General features: G+C 45.8%; 1 protein-coding gene across 1 annotated transcript in view; it reads right to left on the bottom strand.

Moving 5' to 3' along the window:
• Hspa4 (heat shock protein family A (Hsp70) member 4) overlaps positions 1–1,218 on the bottom strand; it is a 48,827-nt gene extending 47,609 nt beyond the window's left edge. Inside the window, exon 1 of the mRNA XM_005350099.3 lies at positions 841–1,218. Within this exon, the coding sequence (XP_005350156.1) occupies positions 841–947 (107 nt within the window). The 5' untranslated portion in view covers positions 948–1,218. The remainder of the gene's footprint in view (positions 1–840) is intronic.
• Between the last annotated feature and the right edge of the window lie 9,483 nt (positions 1,219–10,701).

Here is a 10,701-nt window from a genome sequence, read left to right as displayed (position 1 = left end):
AAAAAAAAAAAAAAAAGCCATTGCATATATTGAAAAAGACAGGCTCCCTTTTACTCCAACAAAAAATAGCCTAGATGAGTCATCTTTTTTGGAGATTTGTCTACACTGGTCCCATAACTTCGAGTAAGTTCTAGTCAAAGTGAGCCCTTGAGTCATGCATTAACAATTGCAGCCGGCATCAGGCTGAAACTCATTAGCATGAGAAAGTGCAACGCTGATAAGGACGAGGTGAGCAGATTGGGCAAAAAAAAAAAAAAAACCAACTAACTCGACATCCAGAAACTGGGACAAGGAGCTGGAACACTATCAGGGAAATAGATTTTATTTTACTAAATAAATCTCTTCTTATGTACATTGGCCACCCCAATGGCGAACTGCGGAGAACAGGGGCCTGAGCTCTAGGAGCCACATCTTCCGGACGCCACCCCGCCCCCACTCACGTGGGACTCAGGCCGCTTCCCAGTCCGGTAGCCACAATCTATTCAAGTTAACTTTTATTAAATGTTTTCGGTGTGCACAATTAGCACCTCCGTTGGTTCTAACAAAGCTCAGCAAGCCCTGGACCCTAGTTTCAGGTCTACCCCCCAAAAGTGAGGGGAGGGCACTTCATCCTACAGTCTCAGGCCTGCCTTCCCTCCCTTTCAGTTCCTACTCGTGCCCTCCGCCGACCCGAGTACCGGCTCAAAGCCTTCGTTTGACCCGCGGGAAAGGCCTCGCGCCTGGCGCAGGCCCAGACTCTGAAGCAGGTGGCAGCCACGGGCGAGCCGGCAATCGGCGGGGGTCTCCTGCGGACCCTCAAGTGGAAAGCGAGGCGACCCCGGCGGCCAGGCCCACACTTACGGCGTGCAGCGGTCGCTATACTCATTAGCGATTGTCTCGATGCCGCCGGCGCGGGCCACAGCAACATAGCAGCTCTGAAAGCCCAGGTCTATGCCCACCACCGACATGGCGCCGGCTACAGCTAGGGCTCGGGCCCAGGGCCGGCCGCCGACACTGCACACGGACCCCGGCGGGGTTGGCGCGTGGAAAGGGCGAGCCTCGTGGGCTGACGGGGCACCGAGGAGAGGCGGGGGAAGCCGGACGGCCGCCCACGGGGATGCTTGGGTGCTTGAAGAAGACGAGCCTCCGCCGCTCAGGCCGGCTCCGGCTCCGCGGCAGCAGAGGAGGCGCCGGTCGCGGGGGCGGAGAAGATCTCGAAGGCTCTCGTTGCGACAGGAGCAGAGCTGCAGCGCGAGAGTTGCGCAGGAACGAAATGTTCTCGCGAGACCCCAGCTCCGACGATTTTCCTCCCGAGGCTCCTCCCCCGGAGTCGGAGGGATGGCGTCACGTCCTGGCACAGGAAACTTGGGAGGAAGTGAGAGGACGAAGGCTGTGGGTCGCGTAGGTATCAACGGAGCCTGCGCAGAGAAGCACGGCGAGCTGTAGCGCGCCTGCCTTCCAGAAGTAGGCGTGCGGGAGTGAGACAATACTTCTGAGGGCCGCCTTAGGCCCACTTCCGCTGTGTCGCGGCCTCCGGGAGGAACTTCCGGCGGTGGCTTCGCAACAGGCCCCCGTGCATTTTAATGAGGCCCGGCTGTGAATGCGAGCTAATCCTCCAGTTCCTGAGGGTCCTCCGTTTCAGATTGGCTTCACATGAAGCCCATTGAGGGTTAGACCAGCGGTAACCAAGAAGAACCCACTCTTTCAGCCTGCTTTTAACCTCTCACTTCCTTAGGTCAAATGAGGGCCTGTTCAGTCACGTCCCCGAGCTGGAAATGAGGGGCCAGAAAACACGCTCCTTGGACCTGAAGGTCTGCTGAGACCAGTGGCAAATTTGCATGACTCTAATCCGTAGATAGCTCTGGGGGGCGGCTGACAAATCTCTAGCAGGCCAGCCTCCAAGGATGACCTTGCAATTCTAAAGCCCTTGTCTCTACTTGCCTAGGTTTGAGATTACGGGCACGTCCCACTACACCTGGATTGAGCTGAAGGATCTTAAACTGGAGTGACCGCCATTTTAACTAGGGAGTTACCGAGCTTTTGAGAAGAGCCTAGCATTTCTGATAATCGCCCTAGAGAGAGTGCAATCTTGAGCCTCCCGGTTTCCGGTTATTTTGAGGCTGGGGATATAACAGTGGTAGACTTGCAATGCTTAAAGCCTTGGCTTGGATCCGAAACACCACAAAATTGTAAGAATTTTGAAGTTTCGCCTATTTGTGACTTTTTTTTTAAGAGATTTCGTTACAGCATGTAAGCCTCAATAAAATGTGGGTCAGAGGCTGGAGAGATGGTTAAGAATACTTGAAGTGAGCTGGGCGGTGGTGGCCTATGCCTTTAATCCCAGCACACGGGAGGCAGAGGGAGGTGGATCTCTGTGAAACCATAAAGACGTTGAATCCCACCACCCGCAAGCTAGACACGCTCTCACGCCTGTATTCCAGAACACATCAGGCCAGAGACAAGGTTAACCGGAGGGGCTCTCTGACTACCAGCCTAGTCCACAAAACTAGAGCTTCCGGTTCAGAGAGAGACCCTGCGTCCAAAAATTCTATCGGAGGGTGACAGGCAACCCCTGTTGTGTCTAAGCCTCTGTGCAACAGCCCCCACTTTGCCACGGGCACGCGCATTCAGACACCCTGGAGTAGCCCTCTCAGGAGAGGCGCTAAACCAAGGGATGCTAGTAAAAGGTGATGAGTAAAGAGTTAATAACATGAAGGCCGCAGCCCCTGAAGTCTCCAAGCAGGAAGAAGAGACACCGGCCAGGAGTTAGGAGCAGGGAGGCTCCAGACCAGGGATCAACATGTCAGAACTGCCGGCAGGGATACCAACACAGTAAGGACTCCCCAGAGCCCTGACACAGTCTCCACTCCGTTGTTCTGATTTAAGTTCGATTCTAATCCTGTAAGAGGTTGGTCTCCCCTTTCTTTCATTTCACCTAGATCAGTCCTGATCTAATACCAATGAGAAGCTATTTGCGCAAAATGGTGGAGACAAGGAAGGCTTTTCACAAAAGAAAAAGGCCATGGTATAGTGGTAAAAACTAGCAATAGATATTTAGTATGGTTGGAAGACTAGAGTAAGGCTTTTTTTTATTACATTTACCTGTCTATGTATGTATTTGCCATGGTACGAATGTAGAGATTAGAGGACAACTTGAAGTTCTTAGCTCTCTCTTTCCACTGTGGGTTCCAGGCATTGAACTCAGGTCATCAGGCTTGGGGAGTGCCTTTACATGCTGAGTTCCCTCCCCATCCTGTACACTGTAAGGTCTACAGCAAGGTTTGTATTGCTAGAGGACAAATCCAAGAAAGAGCAATCACTCAAAAAGCAAATGTCCGCAGGGCGATGGTGGCGCACACCTTTAATCCCAGCACTCGGGAGGCAGAGCCAGGTGGATCTCTGTGAGTTCGAGACCAGCCTGGTCTACAGAGCTAGTTCCAGGACAGGCTCCAAAGCCACAGAGAAACTCTGTCTCGAAAAACCAAAAAAAAAAAGCAAATGTCCAAGGAAATAAAGGACATTACCACCACTCTTTGAAGGAAAAGGCTCTCTGAACTTATTGCTGCCTCTGGAGGCATTTCATTCCCTAGTAACCAAACACTGCCAACTTTCAATTTGCCAGTTACCAGAAGGTTCTCCACACATAAGCTAAAGACGATTATTAGATGCTACCTGGAAAGGGTGGTAGGGTTAAATGGAGAAAAGAAAAGCCTTTAGAAAAACTAGAAAAACGAGAACAAGCTGGGTATAGTGATGCGCACCTGTAATCCCAGCAGTTAGAAGGCTGAGGCAAAAGAATCAGGAGATCAAGATTAACCTTAGCTACGTAGTTAAAGGCCAGACAGGGCTACATGAGACCTTAAAGAAAAAGTAAGATATTCAAAATAGCCAAAAGGAGCAGGGCACAGTTGTACGTGCCTGTAACCCCACACTCGAGAGATAGAAGCAGGAGGATCAGACTGAATCTAGAATAACAATAAATTCAAGACCAATTTGGATAACATGAGACAGTCTCATAAGAAAATGATAGCCAAGACAGACAATGGTCGTGCACACCTTTAATCCCAGCACTCAGGAGGCAGAAGCAGGCAGATCTCTGAGTTCGAAGCCAGCCTGGTCTACAGAGTGCGTACCAGGACAGGTTTCAAAACTAAAGAAAAACACTTTATTAAAAAAAAAGGAAGGGGTTGGAGAGAGGGCTCAGTGGTTAAGAGCATTCCTGCTATTCCAAAGGTCCTGAGTTCAATTCCCAGCAACCACATGGTGGCTCACAACCATCTGTAATGAGGTCTAGTGCCCTCTTCTGGCCAGCAGACATACACACAGACAGAATATTGTATACACAATAAATAAATATTTTTTAAACAAAGGAAGAAAACTATAACCATCTGGGCAGTAATGGCCAGTTCCAGGAAAAGCTCCAAAGCTACAGAGATAAAAAAATAAAAATAAAAGCCCTGGCAGTAAACACCTTTAATCCCAGCACTCGGGAGGCAGAGGCAGGCAGATCTCTGTGAGTTTGAGGCCAGCCTAGTCTACAAAAATTTGTTCCTGGGGGGCTGGAGAGATGGCTCAGCAGTTAAGAGCATTGCCTGCTCTTCCAAAGGTCCTGAGTTCAATTCCCAGCAACCACATGGTGGCTCACAACCATCTGTAATGAGGTCTAGTGCCCTCTTCTGGCCTGCAGACATACACACAGACAGAACATTGTATACATAATAAATAAATAAATATTTAAAAAAATTTGTGCCTGGACGGCTAGGGCTATACAGAGAAACTGTCTTGGAGGGAAAGAAAAGCAGAAATAATCTGAATGTCCAAAAATGGCTCAGTGGGATTTGTTGTTGTTGCTGTTTTATAGTACTGGGGGTTAAACCTAGGACTTTGCATAGTAAATGGATTTTTTGAGTATTCCATACACCTATACATTCATGAAATATTTAGCCTTGATTTAAAAAATGAAACTAAGTTGGTTATGGTAGCATACACCTTTTATTGCAACACTCAATCTCTGAGACTTAAAGGCCAGCTAGGTCTACGTAGTGAGACCCTGTCTCTTTTCGTCTGGGCTATCCTGGAACTCAGAGGCAAATCATGCTGGCCTTGAACTCAAATTCACCTGAGATCTGCCTGCCTGCCTCCCAAGCACTGGGATAAAAGGCATTCACCACCACTCCCAACCCTATAAGAGCTCTTAACAACAGAGTAATCTGTATAGCCTTACATCTTTTTCAATTTATTTATGTGTATGGCTATTTTGCTGCATATATATATATACACACACACACACACACACACACACACACACACACACACACATATATATTCACCATTTACATATATACATGGGTAAGTATATAAATATGTACGCCATATGTATGCAGTACCCACAGAGGCCAAAAGAGGGTGTCAGAATCCCAGAACTGGAGTTACAGATGGTTGTGAGCTGCCTGTGGGTGTGGGGATTCAAACCCTGGTCCTCTGGAAGAACAGCCAGTGTCCTTAACCACTGAGTCTTCTTTCCAACCACATGTTACAAAACTTTATGACAATTTTTAGAAGGTTAAAGAAGTCAGGCGCATGGTGTAATACACCTATTGGTCCAGCTGCTTGGAAAGTTAAGTCAAAAGTTTCTTTGAGGGGGGCTGGAGAGATAGCTCAGAGGTTAAGGGCACTGACTGCTCTTCCTGAGGTCCTGAGTTCAATTCTCAGCAACCACATGGTGGCTCACAACCATCTGTAATGAGATCTGGTGTCCTCTCTGGTGAGTAGGCATATATGAAGACAGAACGCTGCATACATAATAAATAAAATATTTTTTTAAATATTTATTTATTATGCATACAATATTCTGTCTGTGTGTATGCCTGCTGGCCAGAAGAGGGCACCAGACCTCATTACAGATGGTTGTGAGCCAGCATGTGGTTGCTGGGAATTGAACTCAGGACCTTTGGAAGAGCAGGCAATGCTCTTAACCTCTGAGCCAGCTCTCCAGCCCCATAAATAAAAATATTTAAAAAAAAAAAAAAGAAGAAGAAAAGTTTCTTTGAGGGCTGGAGGGATAGATGTTCAGGGGAGAACAGGGTTGTACTATGCAACCCTGGCTAGCTTGGAACTCACTATAGACAGGGCTGGCCTTGAACTCATAGGTCTGTCTGCTTCTGCATTACAAGTGTTGGGTTTATGGGCAGACAGCACAATTACTGGTGAGACCTTATCATAAAAACAAACAAAAAGGATCCCTTTGATCCAAGAGTTCAATGCTAGCCCTCTAACACGGTAAAACACATCTCAAAAAACAAAATCAGCTAATCTTTTTTCAAGGTTGGCCTTAACCTTGCTACATCCAATTTTTCTCCTTCTATAAGAGTAGAGACATAGCCCCTATGACTGTGTTGGTTTTACTTATGGTAGAGTCATTTCTCATCTTTTTGTGTAATTAAGTGCTGGGCAGAGTTCAGGCTGCCTTGCCCAAAGTGTTCTACCAATCTGAAAGATTTGCTGACCTTTCATTCCAGCTCCTGGGAGGCAGGGCAAGAGGATCTTTGTGAGTTCAAGGCCAACCTGGTCTACCTAGTGAGTTCCAGGTCAACTAACCAAAGCTATGAAGTAAGTCTATTTTAGTTAAAGGAGAGGAGAGGTTGTGATTCTCTCTGCTCCTTCTATTAAAAGGCTTCTCCAGCCTTTGGCTAAATCACTAAAAGAAAAAAAAATGCTTTGCACCTCACCTGCCTTGTTGGCCCTGCACTGTTTTCTATTTAAAATGCCACAGCCCATGCTGGCTGTGGTGGTGAATGCCTTAAATCCCAGCACTTGGAAGGAAGAGGCTGAAGAATCTCTGTTGAGTCTGAGGCCATCCTAGTCTACAAAGTGACCAGCCAGGACTATTACATAGACACTTTGTTTCTAAAAAATAAAATAAAATAAATAAATAAAAATAAAAAAAGAAAATAAGGAAGAAAATAAAAGAAAGAGAGTCACAGCCTTATCAATCTTTTTAAACTATTAGTTTTCTCAAAATAAAATATAGCATTGGTCACAGAGTACTCATCCTGCTAAAAATAGTTTCCTGGATCATCAAACTTATAGCTCAAGAGGCTATTCTTGGATATTTAAATACACAAAGTCAAGAAAAGTTATTTGAGAATTGTGAAGAATCTGAATGGCAGTGTTCCCAGAGTCTCAACTGCACAGCAGTGACGTTCCTGGACCTGTGGCGCTAGAGGCGCTGTGATTGAAGCACAAGGGTTTTTCATTCAATAAGCGTCTTGGGTATTTTAGAAATGGGAAGTTATCTGGTGTTTTCTCTGGTACAGGTTAGTTCTGATTAAAACTTAGCTCTAAGCAATCACCAATGATGCTTGTTTAGTTTTAAATACACAGCATTCATAAGCTACCCACCAAGAGCCTAAAGGTTCTTAGTCAATTGAGAACTCATAATCCCTCTCTACCAGGTGATCACTGGAATCCTGGCCTTTGGTCTATCACTGTGTCCTCATGAAGCTTCATGCTTGAGTACTGATAGATAGTCTTCTGGCCTCCCCCATTTCACATTGAGTTGAACAAAGAAACTCTTCGTTCTTAAATTCCAGAACTCCAGCTGGACATAGTAGCCCACACCTATAACCCAGCATTTTGAGAGGTGTGAAAGGAAGATGGTGAGTTTGAGGGCAGCCTAGGCTAATGGTAAGTTCTAGTCTAGCCAGAATATACAAGGAGATTCTGTCTAAAAATAAAAAAGCTGACTGGTTAAGAAAAGTAATCCCAGTACTCAGGAGGCAGAGGCAGGTGAATCTCTGTGAGTTTGAGACCAGCCTGGTCTACAGAGTGAGTTCCAGGACAGCCAGGGGTACATACAGAGAAACCCTGTATCAAAAAACAAAGAAGAAAGAAAGAAGTCAAGTATAGTTTAGTCTCCTGTTGTTTTACTGCAGCATTTTCATGTCAGGCTTGTCTGGTATAAAAACTGGGCTGAGGTCCTTCAGTTGCTAGATTCCTTGCCTGGCATGCACAAAACCCTGTGTTCTTTCCCTAAGCAACTACATAAACTGACCTCAATGTTGCATTCTCTGACCCTACCACATAGTCATCATGTACTACGTAATGAGTGTGAGGCCAGCCTGTGCTACATGAAATACACACACCACCAATAACAGCAATAAATACGGTCCAATTTCATCCCTTATTGGTGACATCCTTAGATCATTATTCAACTCTGTCAAACTGTCTTCTTCCTTAGCAGCACAATACATCACTGAGTCCTTCCCCAAAGCTTATTCAGGCTGCTCCTCCTACACATCTGCTCCACAGTGTCATTAGCAGTCCCTGTCCTTTGCCTCCTCGTGATCCTAAAACACTGGGTGACCTTTGCACAGACTTCTAAGGGCCTCATAAGCTGATAGGATCAAATTTAACTCTAAGCCCCTTGATCACCAATAATTTTCCTGGCATGAGTCACAGTCTCTTTATCCATCCTCGTCTTAGCCAGCCCCAGGCTGGGACTTCTTCCATCTCCAGCAGCTGACATCCCAACTCTACTCCAGTTCTGTCTGTTGACCTGTCAGCTGACAGCAGAAACTGCTCAGCCCAGCTGCTCCCGACCCCAGTAGCAACCACTATCTAATACCTACAATTTGAAGTTTCTGGACCGTTTTGAATTTTGATGCTCAGACTCGTCAGGATTCAGCAGATCCTGGACTGATTTCCATCTGGCCAGAACACAGTTCACTTGTCTCAGGACACTCTTTGGTTCTTACTTAATAACAATGATTTTTAGGGCCTTTTGACCCCTATAATAGACTCATTTCCAGAATTCCTTAGACAATATGAGCAAGGGGCCTACGGGTGTAACTCAGTGGTAGAACATCTACCCAACATGTAGGATGACCCATGTCTAATCCCTAGCATTGAGAAAAGAAAAAGCAACTCAGAGAGTTTGTAATCTGATACAAGATCAGTTTTATGTGGACGAGCTGCAAGTTCATGTGGCTCTCTGCCCAGACATTGCTTCACGACGGAAGGAGGACCATTTATTTTCTTGTTGTCATCTAGTTAATGTTCAAATGCAGTGTGAGTTCAAAATCTAAATATATCCCAGATGATTACAGCTTGACACTTGGACAGCAGCAGCACACACCCTAACTTGGTCTCTAGGGAATGACGCAGGAAACCAGCTATAGCTAAAGACAGGAGCAGAAACACACAGCAAGGAGATGATGACCTGAACTCCCTGAGAGCATCGGGAGTCTTTCTACAAGTCAAAGACAAAGCCTCCAAAGGAAAAGATGGCCTGACAGCATCCCAAAGCAGCTTCTACTTCACATAGGAAAGTAATAAGTGCAAGAACATCTGTGTTCTTGGAATGTTTTGAAAAATAAATAAAGAAGCTATTTGGCAAGAGAAGAAATGTAATAGAGTTATTTTCCTTCAAAAATGGATAACTGAAGCTGGGTGTAGAGGTACAGAGTTGTGATCCCAGAATTTGGAACTGTGGATGCTGGAAGATCAGAAATTCAAAATCAACTCCAGCTACAAAGCAAGTTCAAAGTCAGCCTGTAAGATTAGCCACACACACACATACACACACACACACACCACACGCGTGCGCACACACACACACATACAAAATTGTCTTTTAGGAATAAATACTTTGTAGCCCACTCAAGATAGATACTTATGCCATTTCCACTAATGTCAAAAGTTTCTTTATTTCGGAGTAGGGGAGGCCTGGAGAGATGGCTCAGTGGTTAAGAGCACTTACTGCTCTTCCAGAGGACTCAGATTCAATTCCCAGAACCCATGTCTGTCTATAATTCTAAGATCTGACACCCTCACACAGATATACATGCAGGCAAAACACCAATGCACAGAAAAAAGAAGGATATCAGAGCAAACCAGAGAAAGCCAGCAGGTAGGTGGTGTTCTTCTGTGGTGTCTGTCTCAACATCCTGCCTTGAGTTCCTTCCTCTGTTTCCCTGTAACTTGTATACCGAATAAACTCTTTTCTCCCCAAGTGGCTGTTGGCCATGGTGTTTATCACAGCAACAGGCAAGCACACTAGAATAAGTAGCCCAGACTGACTTTGAACTCATGTACCAAGGATGACGTTGAACTCCAATCTTCCTGCCTTCACTCTTCAAACGTTGGGTTCACAGGTGGGCCACCACACTACCAAAAGTTGTTTATTTGTTGGCTTATTTGTTTTGGGGCAGTTCAGTATAGCTCGGGCTAGCTTTGAATTTGCTTCTGTGCGTGCAACAACCTGGAACCTTGATCCTCACTCCATAGGGAAGTGAAGGAATTATCTTGAGATAAGGTGGGAGGTCTCTATAGGGAAGCAGTTTCTGCTGTAAACATCAAAGAAGAGGAAGCTACTTTCTGTACAAGCTGTCAACATTTGAATACATCCTGAGGAAGGCTTTGCCAATTCCTTGAGCATGACCCAGAGAGAATTTTGCTAATTAACAATGGGTCTGAGGCACTAGTGTTCTTAACGTGGCCCTATTTATGTCAACAGTATGTATTCACTGATGACTTTATAGGCCTCTCCACAGGGAGGCAAGATGGCTCAGTGGAAAGATGCATGCCACCTAGTCTGATAGTTTGAATTGAGTCCCTGAGAGCTATAAATGGAAAGAGAAAACTAACTCCAACAAGCTGTCCACTAACCTCCATGTGCATGCTCTATCTTTCCAGACAGGGTTTCTGTGTATAAGAGCCCTG

The sequence above is a fragment of the Microtus ochrogaster genome, chromosome 7 (assembly GCF_000317375.1).
Source record: "Microtus ochrogaster isolate Prairie Vole_2 chromosome 7, MicOch1.0, whole genome shotgun sequence".
Classification (NCBI taxonomy): domain Eukaryota; kingdom Metazoa; phylum Chordata; class Mammalia; order Rodentia; family Cricetidae; genus Microtus; species Microtus ochrogaster.
This window is presented reverse-complemented; position numbering and strand designations above follow the sequence as displayed.